This window comes from Condylura cristata, unplaced genomic scaffold, assembly GCF_000260355.1.
Source record: "Condylura cristata isolate star-nosed mole 26May11 unplaced genomic scaffold, ConCri1.0 scaffold00002, whole genome shotgun sequence".
Classification (NCBI taxonomy): Eukaryota; Metazoa; Chordata; class Mammalia; order Eulipotyphla; family Talpidae; genus Condylura; species Condylura cristata.
Genome location: NW_004567103.1, coordinates 14,610,564 through 14,632,621, shown reverse-complemented (window position 1 = coordinate 14,632,621; position 22,058 = coordinate 14,610,564). Strand labels below are relative to the sequence as shown.

The 22,058-nt window shown below is 40.2% G+C and overlaps 1 protein-coding gene across 2 annotated transcripts in view; it reads left to right on the top strand.

The window, feature by feature from the left end:
• Window positions 1-22,058, top strand: part of XRCC5 (X-ray repair complementing defective repair in Chinese hamster cells 5 (double-strand-break rejoining)) — a 70,434-nt gene that overhangs the window by 16,818 nt on the left and 31,558 nt on the right. For both annotated transcript variants that reach the window (XM_004674806.2, XM_012728693.1), the window contains exons 9-14: window positions 1,470-1,582; window positions 2,590-2,652; window positions 5,818-5,955; window positions 7,042-7,132; window positions 9,399-9,532; window positions 14,930-15,126. In XM_004674806.2, the coding sequence (XP_004674863.2) occupies window positions 1,470-1,582; window positions 2,590-2,652; window positions 5,818-5,955; window positions 7,042-7,132; window positions 9,399-9,532; window positions 14,930-15,126 (736 nt within the window). The remainder of the gene's footprint in view (window positions 1-1,469; window positions 1,583-2,589; window positions 2,653-5,817; window positions 5,956-7,041; window positions 7,133-9,398; window positions 9,533-14,929; window positions 15,127-22,058) is intronic.

Genomic DNA, 22,058 nt, shown 5'->3' with positions numbered 1-22,058 from the left:
AGACCTCTCCTGATCTGCCTGCTGCTCCCCTCAGCAGTGTACTTTAGTCCATCTGCCTGTTCTGCTCCCCACTGTGTCTCTGGTGAATCCCCTCCCCACCCACACCCACACCCCCCACAACTCTGGTCTGTACCCCAGTTCTTGTAAGCATAAATAATTCTTTAAAAAAGTTTCCATTTAAAGAGCATACACCTGTATTTTTCTCTCATATTTTTGCAGTTACCCACACACTTCCTTTGCCTCTCCTCCACTTTACCCCCTAATATGCAAGTTTTCTTTCTTGGAGAGACTAGTATATGTAGGCAAAGGAATAGGATTGTATTCTAGTGTATCCTTATCCTTTTTGTCATACAAAAAAGTTATTGCTTTGTTCTTTAAATGAGCCAAGAAACTCAAGACAGTTTTAATTATAATTTTCAACACTCTGCTAAAGAATTCAAGTAGAATGTCTATTGACAGAAAAGTTAGAGAAGTCCTTAGGTTCATATACTGTTCTTAATCATGTGCCTTATACTTCCCTGTCAAGTTGATCTTGGAGTTTTTTAAAAAGACATAAAAATAGAATTGTGTTTCTTTTTCATTAAATCCATAGTAACAACAGATTGTCAGAAATAAACAAACATCAGATTATAGACTCTGCCCCCAAAACATACAAATCTCTTCGTTGATTGGAATAAAAATACATATACTTTTCCTTTCCATTTTACCCAAAGCCATAATCTCTGGATTTAGATGTTTTTCCTACTAGACATAGAAGAGTAAATGCTGAAAGGGCATGACCTTCCATATAGAGCAGAGGCCCTGAAACAACCAGGCTCTTTCTTGTTACTTTTTACAGAAGCCAAGAATAACCTAATAGTATGAATAACCTGACTAATTTAAAAGAAAGTAATAATCTAATTACAGGGAAAAATACATTTAAATGCAGAAAAATATCCAACTTATCAATTACATGTTTCTAAATAGAAGACTCTTCTTTGACTTCTTCTGTTTATTTGGTATTTATACATCTCCAGCATGCATTATTTTAGAACATTTTGTTCTGAAAATTTCCTATGGGCATTTTTCTCTGTGGTCTCCAGGTTTCTGAATAAATGTGTTCTTGTTATTATGTTTACACATCGTGCTTGTACTTTATTCAACTATGACTTATCTTTGGAGGATAACTAGTACATTGCATTTTCTACATTCTTCTAGACTGGATAGTCATTAAGGTAACTAGATTGTAGAAGATGCTACTTTAAAAAATGTAATTAGATTTTAATCCCCTCTATATTGTATATGTTGTCTGTGCATCTTCTGCTTCTTTTCCCCATTGATCATGAGGGGAAGTAATTTGATTCCAGGGAATAGTATACAGATAGAGGCTTGCTCTGGAGTATATGCATTGTTAATGTATGTGTAGGGCTGATTTCAGCTTGTGGAAAATGTGGTCCCATGTGTGTAACAGATGCTATTTTGTTCTCTAGGGTACCGCTATGGAAGTGATATTATTCCTTTCTCCAAAGTGGATCAGGAACAAATGAAATATAAATCTGAGGGGAAATGCTTCTCTGTTTTGGGATTTTGTAGGTCTTCTCAGGTACAGCACTTATTCTGCTAATTGTAAACAAAATAAATGAGCTTTTTCTTTATTATTTGAGATGGTACGCTTTTGATGGATCCTTTTATTTATAATATATATTTATTTCACTCAGTTTTTCTAAAATGTAATCTATGGTTAAGTGTTACTCTTTGGTCTTTGAAGAGAACTGTACTGTAGTGAGCCGAGAAGTGCAGGTTTCGTTTCAGGTTAATGTTTTTGTGTCCTATGGGTAGCTCCCTCTCAGTGGAGTTGTTGGGTCTGCGGTACTTTGGTTTGGTTTGACTGGTTTCCCTTCCTCCAGTCCTCTAATTGATTTTTGCCCAGGTCTCTTCCTGATTCATTAGTGCCTTGTCGTGCTCTTAGTATAACTTCCAAATCATTTAACATTGCTCTAACAGACTCTTAATCTGATATTTTCACTCTTGCCAATCCATTTTTCACCTTTCTCCTTACACTGTGCTGCTTAGCACTCTAAAAGCAGTTCCCCAAGTTTATGGTGTTCCTTTGTCATCCGGCCTTACTTTCACTATTACCCATGCTCAGGATGCTTGTGCCCAGTCTTTTCTCTTAGTTCATTCCTACACATCCCTTGAGTCTGGACTTAGGTGTCTCCATTTGAGGAAGTTTTCCCCGACCCCCCTGACCAAGCTAGATGCCTCTCTTAGGTGTTTCTATAGCACCTAACCATATTCCTTTATTTTTTGCTCTTTGCAGTACTATCACATTGCAGTTTATTTTGTATTTCTCTAACTGAGCTCCTCAGTACAAGACTATATCCTGTTCATTGTTGCATTTACAGTGCCTGGAACAATGTTTGACATATGTGAGATGCTCAGATATATAGTGTGTTGAACTGAAAATAACCTCAAGCAGTAGGTTGTTTCTAATATCTGAATATTTTTATTAAGAGCATTTTGACTAGAATTACCTAGTAACATGTGACATTGTGATTATATGTCTTGCTTCTTTTGGATAGAAACTAATTACTTTCCCTACTGTTATAGGTACACAGGAGATATTTTATGGGATATCAAGTACTAAAGGTCTTTGCAGCAAAAGATGATCAGGTAAGTTGACAGTGGTATCTGAGATAGTGCTACAGAATTGAATTGACATTTAGGTGAGTTGTTACATGGCTTTTTTATAGTTTGAAATGACATTAATTCTCACAAAACCATGGGAAAATTCACTAACCTTTAACTCTGAAAACGTAAAAAGAATAAATGAATTTGTCATAGTGTGAGCACAAGGCCTAAGAACATACTTCTGCAGTTGGAGACCAAGTGAGTATTGAAAGCATTTGAACAAACACATTTGGGTGTGCGAATCTCCTGGGTAAATGTTCAGGAGGGCTGGGGTCAGGTTGACATTTCCATCTTTATAAACACTGAACATTGACTCCTGCCTTAAGCATCCTGGAGATGAGTCTCACTGACTCATTGGATCACTTCTGTCATTGAGAAATTTTCCATCTTCTTTCTTTACTACTTTTCCCACCTCCCTAAGAGATTCTGTTTTTAGGCTGGTTTTTGCCTGGCTGTTAAACTCACACCTGCCCTCTTTGTAAAATATTTCCTGTTTAACCTGCAGATCAGGACCTGTTAATTCCCTGGAGCTGTTGATCCTAAATGAGTAACTACAGTCTAGTGTTTGTTTTAGACCTCTTACTTAAGTCAATCTCTATGTTCTAGAAGTATTTGCATTTGAAATTAGTAAACTGTAGGAGGATTGTTTGGGGAGTGAGGGGGAAAGGTAGTGGTGAAAGTGATTGAGTCCTCTTAATTTTCATTTTCCCATCACACCTGACTGGTAGCTGACTGTTGATCTAGTGGATGGGTATACCATTGTTTGTTTGGGGTAATCAGACTGGGGAGATGAAAATGCTTGGCTCCGCTCAGTACTGAATAGACTCACTAAGACACAAAGGTGTATGTGAATGTTCATATTTATAGTCCTACATTTCTTCTGAATCAACTCTTGTTGAGAATTGTGCAGTTCTGATATACGCTGTTAATACAACTTAACTGCATTATCACTTCTGCTGAAGTTTTTACAGAAAGAAAATTCTAATCACTTTATATGATTGCTGGTTACTCAGTGAAGTATATTGTATCACAAAGCTGGTGTTGAGGTACAGGTGATTATCTAAACTTTGTTAGCTAAGGGCAAGCTGATGGCCTGCGTAATTCAAATCCAGCCTCATGCAGACCCTGTAACTTTGAGGTTATTCAAAACTGAATAGCTAAGGGCTACCAAATAGCTAAGGGCTACTTTTTGGTGTTAATTCTTGATGTCATAGTCAAAGAACAGTAACCAATGGGCACTCAGGAAATAACCAGGAGAATAAGGAAACCCTTGTCATGTGGGGACTTCAGTAAAAATGCATGGAGAAGACTTGTGTCAGAGGACAGGTTAGTAGGAAGGATAACCAGCATAATGGCCCTTTTCGTGTTTTGGAGAATTAACCTGTGGAATAGATACTAAGGTATGTTTGCTACCAAATGGTAAATTGGTTCTGACAGGTGGTGGTTTTGTTCAGTGTGAATTGTTTTTTCAACAAGAATTACTGTCTCCAAAAGGATTAGCTACCTGGGCAGTGTCAGACTCCCAACCTAGTAATTTCCCAATTCCAAACAGTCTTTTTTACCACCTGTTGGATGTTGGGGTGGGAGTTCTTTCCTTCTGGGGGTTGTTAAACTAGAGAATACTGTTGGTTTCTGATTCTGTGATTAATTCCTTTCAAAATGTTTACTCTGGTCACTAGTATATATATATATAGAGAGATATTGTATAGCGAATTTATGCTTTTATGTTCGTATTTACACTGTGTGGAAGAGAGAGGAAGAAAGGGAAAGGAATTAATTTGAGTTTTTTACAAGGTAGTATTGTATTACAGTATCTATATACAATATCACTTATTACTCCATCCTTCTTGACTTTGAATAGCCCAGTTGGCCCTATCAAAGACACCTAAATAAAAAATTATAAATACGCATTGGAAGTAATCGCTTCTTTAGATTCCCATTGTGCTTATCTGCTCTCTTGAATGGGAATATACACATTCTGTATTTGGCATGTGTCTCATTTTTGCTAGTGAAGAATAGTTTAGCTCAGTGAGATCAGGACCTTATCTTTGTTTTCTTACTGGACCTAAGACACTGCCTACCAAAAAGTAGGCACTAAGTAAATATCCTTGAATCGAACTGAGATGGTATAAAATCTATCATGAAATCTGTGGAGGATCTTGATGGCAAAGTATTGAGAGCATAATATATTTTTTTAAAGATTTACTTATTTGTGCATACAGAACTGGGTTACAGGCCAGAGGTGCAGGGGTTGAGAGGACTCACCATAGATAGTGATCAGAATAGGCTGATCTAAGGAAATACACTGCCAAGGAGAGCAGCCTGTGAGGCATTAGCGGTCTTCTACACCATATGTGGGCTTGCTTCCCTGGCTGGGGAGTCAAACTCAGCCCACAGCAGTGACAGCATGACAATGCCGAGACTACTCCTGTGCCTCCTGGGAGGCCCCATTGGAGGTTTTAAAGGAAGAAATAGCATGATTAGCTCTATGAACAGGGTGTCAGTGTTTGATGGAAGAAAATAGGTAGATTTTAGAGATAGCAAAGAGGCAGAATTTGTAGTTGTGGAACACTTGAAAGTGAATGAGCAAGGTGGCACTATCAGAGATTTGGGGCTTCTGGGTTGTTTGAAAGGGAGGTGGTGGAAATGGAAGTTGGGAATACAGGAGGAAAAGGGGGGGTTAGTTTAGTTTGGGTCTTGGATAGGCTGAGACATTGGGGGTAAACCATGTTAGACAATGTAAGTCTGGATCTTGGGAGAGCTTTAAAGCTAAATATACAGACTTTATTCATCAGCTCACGGGACATGGATAAAATAATCCCCAGGTTTTAGAGTGAGGAGAGGAGAAAAAGGCTGTAAGTAGAATTGGAAGATGCATTGGAAGAACTCGGGGAGGAGTAACCCTCAAACTAAACTAATAACAGAAAATGTTTCTGAAGGTGAAGGAGAAAGAGTAGAGAAAGGGTGGGGAGTGGTGAGATGCTACAGAAAGGTCAACACGTAGAATGGGAGTGAAGATTTGGCAGCTGAGATCATAGGTATGACTTCAGAAGATGATTTCAGTAGGGAAGCGGGGCAAAGGCTGAGTTGCATTGTGCAAACTCTGGCATGTTGGGGATGTGCTGATGCTTGTACCTTTCTTACTAGGCAGCGGCGGTGGCTCTTTCCTCCCTCATCCATGCTTTGGAGGAATTGGACATGGTAGCCGTCGTTCGATATGCTTATGACAAAAGAGCCAATCCTCAAGTTGGTGTGGCTTTTCCTTATATCAAGGACACCTACGAGGTAAAACCCACAGCATTTTTTCATTCATGTTGCTATTTTTTCCTTCAGTTCCATTATTCTAAACCGTGCTTGTCAACTGATTATGTGCGTGGAAATTATTTCAGGACCTTCTTAAAATGCAGGTCCTGATTCTGTTGGTCTGGGGTGCAGCCCGAGAGCCTCCATTTCCACAGACTCCCAAGTAGTGCTGATGCTGCTGGTCTGAACCACACTTTCATTTGCCACTAAAGAACATAAATTATAAAAGTATGTAAGGAGCTTTGTATTAAATCAAATAAGTAAAGGTTAACTATGACCTTATGTTTGCTCAATCCAGTGACCTTCTCTTGGTTCTCATCCTTCATGATTTTTCAGAACCTAATGGGAATAGAGATTATCTCCATTTTTACAAATGGGGACTATGGATAAAGGTTGAGGGTGTGATTTTGTGATCCTTGTGAAATGCAGTTTATTTGGGCTCTGCTATTTAAAAATGCAGGTCTCGATTCCTCACCATTTCCTCTTTCTCAGAACTTACTGTGGCAGAACTAGAAAGAGAAGGCAAGTATCTTGACTTCTGGTCATCTTGACTCTTTCTTCATATTAGTCTTGCATCTTGCTGATATTCTTTGATAGTCTTTCTTTAGACATGTCTTTTATGTTTACATACTCAGATTGTTTACAGTTGTGTACAGCTATTAGTAGAAATAAAAATATTTTCAGTGTACCAGACTTGGTCTATCTAATCTTTTATCAGATTTATTTTTATTTATGCATACAAAAGCTGGAATGTAGGACAGACGATTCACCAGAAGTGGAGTGGGGAGCACAACAGGCAAATCTACTGAAATCCACTGCTGACAGGAGCAGCAGGCAAGACAGGAAAGGCCTGTTGCGCCATGGGGGTCACCCCCCTCGCCAGGGGTGGGACTTATGCCGCAGTGGCAGGCAATAGCTTAATAGCACTATTGCCTGCACCACCAGGGAGGGGGACCTATCTGACTTTAAAATACTTTTGTTGAGCCTCTTTCACAGCATTTAAGACTAGTTTTGTATTTTTACATTAATTTGATGTTTTTTGCTTTTACTCCCTTTCTTTCTCATTAGTGTTTGGTGTATGTGCAGCTGCCTTTCATGGAAGACTTGCGGCAATACATGTTTTCATCCTTGAAAAATAACAAGAAATACACTCCCACAGGTGAGCTTATTTCTGTTTTGTTCACTAATGGTCTATAAACACAGACTGTTCTTGGGAAATCACATGTCTGCAGGCAGTGGTTGGAGGCAGAATTTCATAGGGTAGGCTAGTTGGATTCCATTCGCACGTTCATGCTGAGTTATAATGAAGGTGATAGATTCATCATGTTTTCTCAGTAGTGGGGGTGCTGTGTAGTGCCCCCTCCTGATTTAGAGCCAATATCAGGGCGCAGCTTGCCAGAAATGACTATCCGTTGTCTAGTTGTGAGCAGGCTTGCGCCTTGCTGAGGTGGACTGATGTGCAGTATCAAGCCTGTGACTCTAGTGTGCTACATAAAATTCGATGTAACTTTGAACTCAGTGACAGTGGCGGAGATTTGACTTTTCTCTTTAGAGCTGACAGTATCAGTTCAACTCTCATTCCTTATTTCTGGCTTGCGGGAGTTACTTGGAGCTTGATGAGAAAAAGGCATTTATTACTTTATCTGTAAATGTGAGGCTGGTGCACAGAATGTTTGTCACAGATGTGGAGCCTGTCTTCCCAAGAGCTCATGGATAATGAGATGTAGACACATATATAGTGGGATGAAAGGAAGGAACATACTCCAGAACCCACAAAGTGATGATTGGATGTTTTGGCATACAAGTTTAAATCTGTGACCTTGTAGGACTAGGTAATTGTGAGGCGAGACTCAGAACTGGGTTCTTCTGCATGTTTTTGGCTAGACCCCTGTTTCTCCCAGACGGATCCATAGGGCTTGTATCTTTACCTTCCTCTGAAAATTAGTCTCTCTGCATTATGGTGGAGCCAAGTATGGACTTGAATACAGTGGTATAGAAGCTACCACTGTCTTAGAATATTCTGATTCTACTTCTTGAGAATTCCAAACTTAAAATGAGTACAGTATTGGAAAGAAAAGAACTCTGTTGAAAAATTATCTTACTGATGTAAATAATTCACTGAGGATCTAAAAAATTTACTATGTTTCAATTTGTTGAGTTAGTTTCTATTGGTTAATATGTTTTTGTTTGTATTTTCTCCATTGGAAAAATGTATCATTAAAACTTGGATTATTTCCCAAGTAGACATTTAGGTAGCTGGTACCATGCGAAGTGATCTGGCTTGATGATAGCTTGTAGTAGCAGATGAAAGTCATTGAATGTTCACACACAGACACAGATACCGCCTCCTGCCTATTGCCTGGTGGACCCTACAGTAAGTAGGGTGGTGATGAATGTCTGTGCCTTTGTGGAAACAGCCCCAGGAAAGTCCACAAATGGGATAGAAGGAATCTATGATAAATATTGATAGGCTCCTTCATTTCGCAACAGCTGTGCAAAGGGATATTTGAAAAGGTGACAAATAGAAGCGTAACACATCATTTAGGAGATACTAGCTTTTTTCCACTTTTTGCCTAGTAACTGTGAGTGACCCAAGAATAGCACTCCAACTTTCAATAGCTGGACTGATTCATGAATCAGGAGAATGAAAGTTTCACAGGGTAATTTAGGGGGAGGAATTTGGGGGAGAGTTTCCTGTCATCTTGCATTGGTTTGGGCCGTGCTGATTTCATTGACTTGGTAGATATTGTGAAGCACTTGCTTTCTGTTAGGCTTTAGGAGAGGATGAAGAAGAGGATGTCATGTTATGCTCTCGGGGACTTTTAGTTTGAATGGAGGGTGGTCAGACACATCTGCAGGTCTGCATATATGTGGTAATTAGGTTTTAAGAGGAAAGAGCTTCTTCTGACTTGAGGAGATTGAAGGAATCTTTTCACTTGTCCAATAATGTCCTGTTAAGTTGGTACAAGTTACATTAAGTCCTAATAAACCTTGTGCTTCATTACCTGAAGGTTTTTTCTTCTTTTTATAAATTGTTTTTTTTTTTTTCCTTTAGCTAATTATACTTTTTGAATGTTAACTCATCAACTTTTGAATACTTTGAATCACCACGTGGAAGTTGGGTTTTGTATGGTTTTGGTGCATTCCTCTGGAACAAGTTTTTTTTTTATGTGATAGTCCATTGCCAAAGGTTCTCAGAATGGTATAGCTGGGAAGGATCCGTGAGACTAGCTCTTTTTATAAGTAAGAAAACCCAAGACTCAGGATAAATTATTTGCATAACTAGAGAGTGTTCTGGGTAGATCCAGGACAGTATAATTTGCCAGCATGGCTGTCAAGGTCTGTGAATGGAAAGTGTTTGTTTTACTGGGGAATCATGGAGGTTTTCATATTGGATTTCTGTTTCTCTGTTTGTCCTTGTTTAGAGGCACAGTTGAGTGCTGTTGATGCTTTGATTGACTCCATGAGCTTAGTAAAGAAAGACGAAGAGGAGGATACCATTGAGGACTTGTTTCCGAACACCAAAATTCCAAATCCTCAGTTTCAGAGATTATTTCAGGTGAGAGAAGAAAGATGAATCCATCATTTTCTTTTTAAGATTATTTATGCATATAAGAACCAGAGTATAGGCCAGAGGTGTTTGTGTTGGGGGTGGGAGATGAAAAGATTCACCAGGGACAGAAAGGGGAGCAGAATAGGTGGATCCACTAAAAATACACTGCTGACGGGAGCAGTGAGTGAGACAGAAGAGGTCTGCTACACCATGTGGATTAAATTCCTGGCCATCCAGGGATCGAATTCATGCTGCGGTGACTGGTGGCACAGTGGTTAAAGATACAATGCAGTAAAGCTATTGCCAGTCATGTTATTTTGTTATTATTATTTTTTTTAATGAAATAGAGCTGAGGGAAAAGTAGGAAAATCGGGCAGTTTCAAACAAACTTCTTCTTTTCTGAGGTCCTCGGTTGCTCTGTCTATTCAATGGAGAATAACACTTTCCCTTCCTACTTAAAAAAAAAAAAATTAAATACTCAAGGATTTTAGAAGTAAAGTTTAGATATTTTCTAATTTTTATCTGGAGGAAGGTTAGTTAAAAAAAAACAAAACAAGAGGGGCCCTCCCTGGTGGTGCAGCAGGTTAAAGCACAGCATTAAGAAGCTAAAGCCACTTCAGCATGAGTTTGATCCCTGCCTGCCCCGGAGGTGACCACATGGCGTGGCAGACCTCTCCTGCTCCCCTCAGCAGTGTATTTCATTACTTGGTCTATTCTGCTCCCCGCTCTGTCTCTGGTGAATCCTCTAACCACCCCTGCTCCTCTGTCCTCTACCCCAGTTCTATGTGCACAAATAAATAAATCTTAAAAAAACAAAAAAAAACAGGAGCACTTAGTAAAAAAGTGTATTCTTTTTGTACCTTTTTCAGGCTTTTCTATTTTGTGTGAATGAGACTTATCTTTGTTTTTATATCCAAATATTTCCTATGAACTGTACATTAACATCACCACTGTTAAGAAGTATTCCAGTGGCACATTTGTCAAAAACTTCATGATTATAGGTCAGATACAGAGGTTATAATGTTATCACTGAGAAAACAGGGTAAAGCCTGATATGACAAGGGCATGAAGGCAGGGAAAGAAAAGAAATAAAAGAGGTCTGGTACATTAGAGTGAAAGTAGCTCCTTTTGAGTGGAGAATAAGCTCCATGGGGAAAATGATGGGAAGGGTGGTAGGGAACATAAATAGCAGATAGATTGTGAAGAAGCCAGTGATTTGGGTTTTAAAGGCAGTGAATAATCACAAAAGGACTTTGTCAGCAGCTGGTTGATGTAATTTTTTAGAAAATAGTTAAATTAAGCATGTTAGGACATGGGACATGGACTGGAAACCAGTTGGGAAACCTGGAACAGCCCACATGGAAGCTTGAATTAAGCAGTGGCAGACAGCGGAGAGAAGAAAAATGAGAAGGTAGAGTAGATAGAGTGTAAGGGATTGGCTGGTGGTTGATAAAAAGAGGAATTGAGTATGCAGAATCCTTGCATGGGTGACTCGGAGGCTGATAACACCAACAGTTACAATGAGGAATGAGAATGAGCACACAGAATAGGTGATTCACTTATTTGTGCAGGTGTCAGATTTGAGGTATCTATGGCTATCCTAGTATATACAGCCCACTGGAAGCTAGAAATAGATTCAGGGCCTAGGAGAGAATTCAGTACTGAATATGGAGATATGAACGTCCCCTCAGCTAAATAGAAAAAGAAGGGGAGGGTATCATCTGGGACAGGATATTGAGTGACGACAGAGAAAAGAGTTCTGAAGACCATGTGAGTGACAGGGGTTGCTAGAGAAAGAAGAGCTGTTTAAAAAAAATTTTTTTTTTTTTTTTGTTCCTGTCTCCACCCACCGAAACAAGTCAGAGAGGTAGAAAGAACTAGAGAAACTGGTGTCTTGGAAGGTATAAAAAAAGAACACCCAAGAGGAAAGAATCAGACTTGCACAACGGTGAATACGATGCCATGCTCACGGCAGAGAGCCTTTGGGCTTGGGGGAGTCTTTGATGACTTGGAGTCTCTGCCGCAGTGCAGTGAGGGTAGCCCTGTGATTAACAGGAGGCGGGACCCTGTGACCCTGTGAGAAGGATGTGGGACCTGGGAAGACTTTCCTTTTCTTTCATGTAAATAAGAAGTAATTATAGCTGAGAGTAGGGAGAGTAGAAGCAGGAAGAGGTTGATTTATTGGCAAGAAGCTAATTCTAATTTTGGAAAGTAGTGCTGAACAATATCTTCTAGCAAGTGTATAGTTAAACTGCCTAAACTGCCTTTTATATAATTGATTCTATATTGCTAGTACCAACTGCTTAGTAACTTAGGTGACCTGCAGTTTTTCTCTACTCTTTTTCAAATTATAAAAATCCCACCAGTGAGCAACAGTTGCTCAGTTGCATAAAAGAGAGGGAGATTGATCTTAGCATCTCAGTTATTAAAAAATGTCACTTTCTCATAACCTCATTTTAAAAAATGGATTAGGATTTTTTGATTGAGTGAATTTTGTAAGTATCTTAATTAGCCTTATTTAAAATGTGACCTTTGAAAAAATAAGAGAGGTTGATGCTGCTGTAAAACATCCCTTGTAGGTCTTACTGATGGTTGATGACATTGTTTAAAAGAATTGTCTAGAATTCATACTGACAGTCTAGAATGTTTTCAGTCAGGAGTTTGGGTAGGGTATTTGCTCATTGCTTGTTCTGTGTTTATTTTCAATATAAAAATATCAGTTGAGTATCACAGAGTCTCCCAGAGTTGTGAAAAGTAGTTGGTTGTGTTAGGTGTTCAATTACTACTTAGATCCTTAGGGCTTTGAAGTTGTTTTAGATATTTTAATGAACTGAAAGAGAGCTCTGTGAGCTAAAATTTATGCACAAGAAGATTGGAGGTAGATTCACAGAGTTTGGGATCATTTTGGTTTCTCCTTTTGCTTCACATTAAACAGGCCTGATGTTATTGATGCTCAAGGGAAAGTCAGGTAATTAGAAAAGAGGATAACAGAGTCAAACTCTGAAACAAATGAATATGTTATGGAGAAGGAAGACTGTGGTTGGTTGTTGAAACAAAGTAGCAGTGCAGGAGGCTTCTGGAGGAAATTAGTACTTAATATCTACTTCAGGGTTTTCTGAATTTGTAGAATGTTGATTCTTAGGTGATACTTACTGTGTAAGCCTAAGTATCTTTTAGAACTGAATCTTCCAACTTGTTCTCAATGGAATAGGAAAACAGCTCAACTTCTACACCTTACCATATGAAACAGCATTTCAAAATTGCAAGAGCTATTCAGCTCCTTCCTTATTTTTTTCTTCAGAATCACTAGTATGTATGTTGTCTCAGGGTGGGAATAGTAGAAGCCTTGTTTGCCAACTAATTTTGGGATTATTTGCTAACAAAAGAAGGGACATGTCAAGCCCTCCCTGGTGACACAATGGGTTAAAGTGCAGAACTATGAAGCTGTCGCAGCCTCGGCAGCACGAGTTTGATCTCTGGCCAGGGAGGTGACCCATATGGCGTGGCAGACCTCTCCTGGCCTACCTGCTGCTCCCCTCAGCAGTGTACTTTATGAACATACCTGTTTTGCTTCCCACTCTGTCTCTGGTGAATCCTCTTACACCCCGCCCCCACCTCTGACCTGTACACCAGTTCTGTATGCATAAATAAATAAATCTTTTTTTAAAAGGGGGGGACATGTCAATAAAATGTTTTTTTTAAAGATTTATTTATGCATACAGAAGTGGGGTACAAGCCAGAGGTGCAGGGGTGGTGACAGGACTTACCAGACACAGAATGGGGAGCAGATTAGGCAGATTGACAAAGTACACTGCTGTGGAGAGCAGCAGGAGGGTCAGGAGAGTTCTGCTGCGCCATGTGGCTCACCTCCGGGGCAGGGGATCAAACTCACACTGAAGCAGCTGCAGCTGGCAGTGCTGCATCCTAACCCGTTGCACCACCAAGGAGGGCCTTTTTTTTTTTTTTTTTAATCTATTTCCTTAATTGTATCTCATCCTATTGCTTACCTTCCTGTACTCCACTTAGAAGATTTACCTTTTTGAGAAAATACCAGCATCCCCAAAAGTAGTACAGGTGACAGAAGTGGCTTGCTGTCCAGGTTTCCATTCACGTGAAGCTGTGCCGGCCTTTTTCTTGGCCTCACTCTTGTTGCCGCATCCTGACACCTCTGACCACAAGGAGAATTCTGAGGAGCACTTTAGTCCTTCAGCCAGTGTCTGTTAGGGGCTTATTCTATGTCAGGCACTACTTTGTGGTTGGAAATCAGCAGCACACAAGACAAACAAAAGCTCTACTTTCAAGGGGAAAGTTTAGATAAAAGACAAGTAAACTGAAAAATTGTTAAGTTTAAATAATGGTAAATGCTGTAAAAATTGAGAAACAATGGTACTGACAGAGCATGACTGCACGGTAGGATGGGTGACGGGACTCGATATATAGTGTCAGGGGGTGCCTCACACAGTTTTTGAGCAAAGAACATAATAATCATGATGATGGTAATGATGATGGTGAGATGGTGATGATGATGATGAAAAAAGCCAGTGCTGTTGAGCTCTGGGGCAGGTGAGAGAGGCAGAAGGAACACTGTTCCTGGGACCAGAGGCTGCAACGAGCTGCACGTGTGAGCGAGTCTGCATGGGGCAGTGTGCTGGGTTGTGTCAGTAAGGAGAGTAGCGAGGGGGTCTCCCTTATGTGTGACTTTGTTAGATTTGTTTTACGATGACTTGAACCACAGCAGAACAGTGACATCAGATGCGGGAGACTGCAAGACTGCACTTCTGGTGGCAGCCCAACTTGGAGGGCTTGGTGCCTGGACCAGCGCGCTAACGGCAGAGATAGGGAGAAGTGGATGCAACTGTGGAGAAAAGCCCAGTCTCCGCCCTCGAGGGAGGCTTGGGACAGACCCAGCGTGCCTCTCTCTTTCACACCTTTTTCCTGGAACACACTGAGCTTGGGCAGCCTCCCTTCAGCCACCTGTTTCATCTACTTTATGTTATTTTCTAAGACTGAGCGAGGGAGAAAGCACAGTATGCCAAAAGGAAGCAAAAGGGACTATAATCGAAAAGTTAGAGTCCCAGATTGTCAGAGGCTTTTAGCAAAATTATGTGTCTTAGGGAACCTCACATGTTCTCCAAGTAGTTAAATCTGTAGCCTGTTTTTTAAGATGAGGCCCCTATCCAGGAGATCTCCAGCTGGCAGTGCGGCTAGACTTGGGTCTGTTTTACGGTGCTTTGGGCATGACCAGTGTCCCACCAGAGACCAGCTGCTGGGCCTTCCCTCTTTGGTCTCCTTTATCTTTGTTGCCACACACATAGCCAACCCAAGCTAAAAGTAGAGGATTCCCAAGCAGCTGTATGAGGACCTGTATACGATGTTTTAAAATCATTCTACTTTTTCCAACAGTGTTTGCTGCACAGAGCTTTACATCCTCAGGAACCTTTGCCTCCAATTCAGCAGCATATTTTGAATATGCTGGATCCCCCCATGGAAGTAACAGCTAAATGTCAAGTTCCTCTCTCTAAAATAAAGAGCCTGTTCCCTTTGACAGAAGCCGTCAAGAAAAGGGACCAAGTAACTGCCCAGGACATTTTCCAAGATAAGTGAGTACTTAGTGTGGTTGCCTTCGACAGTTTTGCACATAAAATTGGTGATAGTCTTAGAGGGTTCTGGAATTAAGTATTGGTATTGGATCTGTGGGATCACAAAGATACAGGAAAAAAAACCCTTTGATATTTGATTCTCGAGTTGAAAATACTAATTTTTTTTCTATTTGTTCATCATACTCCTATTTTATCCCTGCCGATCACCTAGGACTACTTAGAGCTTCTCTGGGCTTTTCCTCAGCATCACATTCTGATGCATTGTATGTAAGAAAGCTAAGCGAAGTTTTTTACTTGTATTCGAGTAAATACTGGGGATAAGAGGAAAGGTTAAACATTTAAAATTTTTTGTTGTTGTTTTTTAGTTTGAGAAAAGGTGTCAGGAGAATATCAGGGAGATTTTTGATGTAAAAGTGGGAAAGAGAATGAAAAATTTGTCCCTTTTCTAAGTTCTGCTATTGTTATACCAGTGCTGTTATTGGTTATACCAATAGTGAGTATTTATAAGTTAAGGTTTGTATGAAGCTTTTCATTTAATCCTTAAATCAAACTTTCATGTAGCTGTTTTGTTTGTTTCTCTCACCGAGTAATTCCACTCAAAGTAAAACTAAAGCAAATCAATTGTTCTTGATTATCTAGAATCATTTGGGTGTAAAACATTAATTTTGCCAGGTACAAGTTTTGTTATTGGTGACTTTTCCCCCAAATCAAAATTATGTGTGCATGAGTTTGAATTTTGAGGTCCAGTTTGAAGAAACTTTTTAACTTTTTTTTTTAATTTTTTGTTTTTTAAAAGATTTATTTATTCATACATACAGAGCTGGGGTACAGGCCAGAGATGCGGAGAGTGAGAGGATTCACCAGAGACAGAGAGGGGAGCAGAACAGGCTGATCTATGAAGTACACCGCTGAGGGGAGAGGCGGGCGGGTCATGTGGATCTCCTCCGGGGCAGGTGGGGATGGAACTCATGCGGAAGTGGCTTAAGCTTCTTAGTGCTGTGCTTTAACTCGCTGTGCCACCAGGGAGGGCCCAACTTTTTAACTTTTTTTTAAAGAAGAAATGTTCTCCCCACAGTTGTATCTTTATTGACAAAGTATATTCATAAATATCCCAGTGGAGGAGTATTAAGTAATTTCCAGAACTCTTCATAGGTTCTGAAAAACTGTTAATTTAATAAATTACCCTCCAAGTTGAACACAAAGCTTTGCATTTTCTGTGACTTTTTAGAGCTTTATTGAATTGTGTGCAAGATCACCAGGTGGGCAGGGTCTGTGTGTGCACCCCTGACATCTCCTGGGGTCTTACTGAGCTGGGGGGAGAGGGGGGGCGGGGCATTAGTCCCAACTGCCTGCTCTGTGGGCAGACCCAAGCTAAAAATCCATTCTGTTGCTGACCTCTGACATCTTCATCTTTCTGTATCACTCTAGATCAATATTGTAGAACAGTTCAATAAAATCCAAAGTCCTTTTCTTCCCATGACAGCCTTGCTTTAGTCTCACTGCAGTCATGTGGCTATTCTCTTTCTGTGTAGTAAAGCTCCAGTTCATATCTTGATTACCTTCTGGTGTTGTGGGAAAGAAATGGGCCATTTTCTCCTCCTTCTATCGATTAAAATGTAAATTAGTTGTTTAAAAAAGCACACCACATATACCCAGAAGGCTGTAGTCTGTGATTTGATCCCTGCTGTGATTACACCTCCAGCTCTGTCGCTACCACTCACTTCTTCAGGAAGCTTGAGTGTCCTGGGCTTCCTGTTCTTTGCTCCCTTTCTGAATTAGCCTGAGAATAATTTCAGTCACACACACCCACTCACTCATATTCCTACTCGCTACCCTTTCTTTCAGAAATCTTACTTTTTGAGAACTGCATAAATAGCACATCTAAGAGGTATTTAGTGAGTACCTCCTGTATGCAAGAAGAGTTACTCAGCACCTACTGCAGGGTGCTCCAAGTCCTCAGTGTTTATATGCTTCAGTCAGCTTTAGAAATGCTCTCACTAAGATAAACAAGTTGCTAACAGCTAGCAGTGGCGTGTGTAAAGTTAGCATCTCTATATTTAACTAGGATAGATATTTCCAGTATAGGGGTCAGTTAGGGTCTGAGATTGGAGAGTAGGCATATGTCTGTTCAGGAAGTGTCAGAGGCCAAGACGAGAGCTCTGAATTGGAAATCATAATTTCAACCCAGCTTTGTCACTCAATCTGTTTTTGTTTAAATAACTGTACTGTTATGAGAGTTTCTTCATCTAAAAACAGCCTGATATCAAAATATAATAATGGAATCGCAGTTATTAAAGCACTTTAAACTATTCACTTTAAACTATTTGAAGGAAAAGCAGTAGTCAAAACCCAAAGCAATAATAACATCAATAAAAACATTGAACATTTGGGAAAATCTAGAGTTCATGTTGAACCCCTGGTGATAGAAGTGACATTTCTTCACCTCAAGAGGATAAACGCACCTTCTGACATTATAGTAAAAAGTGCACTAAATTAATATTACTCTTACTCTACAAAAACTTAGTTTCTCTTAATGTTACTGGAAACTCTTGAAAAGAAAATGTCATTTGGACAGGGAATTCACAGAAGATTAGGACATTTGTGGTCTAATCCTGCTTATGCAATGAACTCATAGGTGATCTTGATTCTGTCTCTGTGCAGATTATCTAAAATTCTCTGCTTTTCTCCCAAGTCCCCAAGGACTCCTCCCCCTGTCTCCTAGAAGCCAGCCTTCCCTGGCTCCTGGTGAAGATGTAACCAGGCCTACATTGGTCAAAGTGTGTGGGTTCCCTTGTTGTCAGTGTGCCCTCAGGTCTTAGTTGCTTCTTCTCCCTCAGCCCCTGTATCCTCTTTGTCAAAAAAAAAAAAAAAAAGGATTATCTGTCTCACAGCGCTGTCAGTGTTATCATGAGAACTCTTGTTCCTAGAGCCCAGCACGGTGCCCAATATATGGTAGAAATACCGTGTTAGGGAAGAAAAGGTTCCTGAAGTCCTAGCCCTAGCCCTGATCCATGTGTGATGGCTTAGCAATGATGATGATGGTTTCGTAGAGAATACAGGCCAACAGAGGGACCACCCGGGTTTTCTGTCCCTGCTTCTTAGAAACATGTCTGTTGCATCCATCTTCATTTCCTTTTTTCCTGTCTCAGTGGAAGAGAGTACTTCATCCTGTCCAAGTTAATCTTTCCACTGATGTCCTGGGATGCCATCATTTTTTTCATCTGCTACTATAATCTACTAGTAATTTCTTTCCTTTTTCTATCTTTAGCTTCTCCCTCTGTACCAGCTCCTTTCCCTCCATACAGTAACATTTCGTTTCTTTCCCCTAGAACAAAATAAAATAATTCCTCTAGCTTTTCCCCTCTAATCACTACCTCCTATTGTCTTTTTTTCCATTTATAAGCCAGGCTCATTAGAAAAATTGTGTGCTCCGTTTGTTTTCCCTGCACTCATGGTCTTGCACTCCTGCCCCACTCTCCCAATTTGGTCTCCCAGAAGACTAGCTGCTGATTTCAACACTGTAGTTCTTTTCTTTCTTGACCTTTTTGACATTGTCAGTTCTTCTTTCCCTCTCAAAACTCATGTTCCCTAACTTCTCCAAGTTTTTCTTTTTAAACCTTTGATAGTTCCCTCTCAGATCCCCCAGGGGCTGTTTTTTCTTTCCCTGCCAGTTTTATATGGTGATGCTTTGCTTAACTCTTCAGAGAGAGAGAGATGGCTTTATTGTACAAGGTAAGGCACAGAATATTTTTCATACCTATCTGCTTGGATTCTCTTGGTCAGCTGATGAGATGGGTTCTTTTATTAAGCCTATCAGAGTGAGCTTTGAGAAGATGAGAAACCTGCTCGAGATCACAGCTTGTTGACTGTTGGAGTGAAGTTTTTTCTTTTTTCTTTTTTTTTTAGGATTTATTTATTTATGCATACAGAACTGGGGTACAGGCCAGAGCTACAGGGGCTGTGAAAGGATTCACCAGAGACAGAGTGGGGAGCGAAACAGGCCAACTGACACAGTACACTGCTGAGGGGTGCAGAGAGCGGTCAGGAGAGGTCTGATGCACCATGTGGGTCACCTCCGGGGTGGGGATCGAACTCATGCTGAAGTGGCTTTAGATTCTTAGTGCTGTGCTTTAACCCGCTGCTCCATTAGGGAGGGCCCGGAGTGACGAAGTAAATGCAGGCTGTCTGACCCTGCAGCTTGTGCTCCCAGCTGTGACCCACGTTGCCTTCACAGTGCATGTCCAGCCTCTTATTAGTTGTCACATACAGGTCTTCGCAAACTACTTGGTACCTGTCTACCCTAGCCACTGGGCAGCTAAAGACATCTGCAAACACCTCCAATCAGCATCTTTCTCCTTCCATATTCCTTTCAAATCGCTCTGCTATTCTGATATTTCAGTGAATGCAGCCTCCTTTCCTAGAGTTCGTCACTTTTCTTTACTTCCTATATCTAATTAACTTACCAGGTTGAATGAGAGTTATCTCAAACCTATTCCCATCACTTTGGATTGGCGTAGTAGCAAATGGCATTGATTTTGGAGTCAGATCCATTTATCAAAAAATCCAAGATTTTCTCTTTAACAGTGGTTGAAGTTGACAAGTTGCTTTGTCAGGTGATAACAAATGCATGCCTTTTAGGAGGTGCTGTAGAGTACAGCATGGGTTTAAGAGTACAGCATTGGTTGTGGACCCCATCTTTCCTGTATGTTAACAGTGTCAAGCCCTTTTGAGACTTGATTTTCTTGTTTGTAAAAGCACAATAATAATAGCTCATTCATAGGATTATTCAGCGGTTTAACTGAGATATTTTAAATATGCTTAGCATAGTGACTAGTGCACGGTAAGCATTAAAACAGAAGTTAGCTCTTACTCACATTGCCCACTACCATTGCTTTTCTGTAGACATTTTGTATCCTAGATGTACTCCAAAACTGATTTCCTCATTCCAGTCTTATCCTTTCCAGTCTATTCTGCATTTTGCTGCCTAAGTGATTTTTTTAAAGATTTATTTATACATACAGAAATGGGGTATAAGCCAGAGGTGCAGGGGTGGTGAGAGAATTTACCAGAGACAGAGTGGGGAGCAGTGCTGAGGGGAGTGGCGGGCAGGTCAGCAGAGGTCTGCTGCCCTATGTGGGTCACCTCCGGGACAGGGATTGAACTTGCACTGAAGCGGCTGTGGCTCGCTTGCAGTGCTGCTTCCTTAACCCGTTGCACCACTAGGGAGGGCCACCTAAGTGATTTAAAAAGAAACTCTGGTCACATCACTCTCTTCTATAAGATCCTTTTATGCAATGACTTTTGACCTGTATGTGTGTATGAGAGAGAGAGAGAGAAAGAGAGAGAGACGGAACCTTCCAATAAAAAACTATTTTACCCTTTCCCCAGGAAAATGTCCCAACATCCATATAGCTTAAGAGGTTTCACATGTTCTTTGAATTCATCCTTGGACCTTGATTAACAACTGTTGCTTTCATGACTTTCTGTTGTATTTAGTTTAAGACTAAAGTCTGTTACACAAATGAGAAGCCCCAGATAAGCAGAAAGAAAAGTGTGTGCTCATAATCCAGCTACCTAGAGAATCACTTTCTCCTCACCATTTCTGTGGTTCTAATTTAGGTATTTTGTTCCTTTACCCCTCTAAGTTCCAACTAATACTTCATACCTTAGCCAGTCTAATACAAGATCCTTGCTATCCTCTTCAATGGATATGTTGCTTATAACAATATTTTAATTGCTTGTTTATATATTTATCTTCTTTATTTCACTGAATTTCTTGAAGATGTTGATGGTGCATTAAATTTTGTACATCTAGAGTTAAGAGCCTATGTTAGTGGCCAACACAGTCAATATTGAGTAAATGTTTGGCTAAATAAATGAATTACAAAGTGTGTACATATTTATGAAGGGAAAGGAGAAAAATGAACAAATTACCATGGTCATATCATCTTAATGCAGCAGCTGTTCACATTTGTATGTCAGCTGCGGTCTTGCGTGGATCATTTCTACCTCCCGGGGCTCAGCTCCTTCACAGATCATTTGGGGATGAGCCATAGCCCTTTCTCACTTCACCCAGACATGATACGCGTAGAATATATGTGAAATTCCTAATGACACTGTTAAAGGATTCAACATAGAGAATACTAACTGCTTGAAATTTTTACTACTTTTGTCTTATTTCTGGGTATATTTTTACCTGCCCAATTCTGGAAAATTGCATGTATGCATATGCAGTTGTATGTATGTCTCCTTGTCGTCTCTTCCTTAGAACCTTTCTTAGAACCTTCCACACTGGCCCATCTTGCGGATCATCTATCTGTTTCACCAGACAAAGTTCCATACTCTTAACAAAGTCTTTCCCCCATGTGCTAGACATATGTTTTAAGAAATTCTTCAAGTCATTTAATCTTAAATACCTACAGAACTTAGCATAGTGCTTTGTATCAATGTGTAGTGTATCATAATACTGTATAACTTAATTTGTATTTTTGGAAGAGTTTTGATGCTTTTCATCAAAAGGGAGCTCAGAGAGGATAGTAACTTACTAGACTCTAAATTCTAGATAAACAAAAGTTAATGTGCAAGCAATACCTTCAAGAAAGTGTTAAGATTCCAAGACTCATCAGTGGCAAAGCTGGGACTAGAACATAGGCCTTCTGTCCCCAGATCTTCAGCCAGTACCGTGGTATCTGTCTTTTGGGAATAACTGGCAAAGGTTAACTGAAATGATGGTCTCAAATTCTTTTTTTTAAAAAAATGATTTATTTATGCATACAAGAAGTGGGGTACAGGCCAGCGATGTGGGCGTGAAAGGATTCATCAGAGACAGAGTGAGGAGCAGAACAGGTAGATTAACCAAAATCCACTGCTGAGGGGAGCAGTGGGTGAGACAGGAGAGGTCTGCTGTGCTTGAGCTGAGCTTGAGCTGCAGT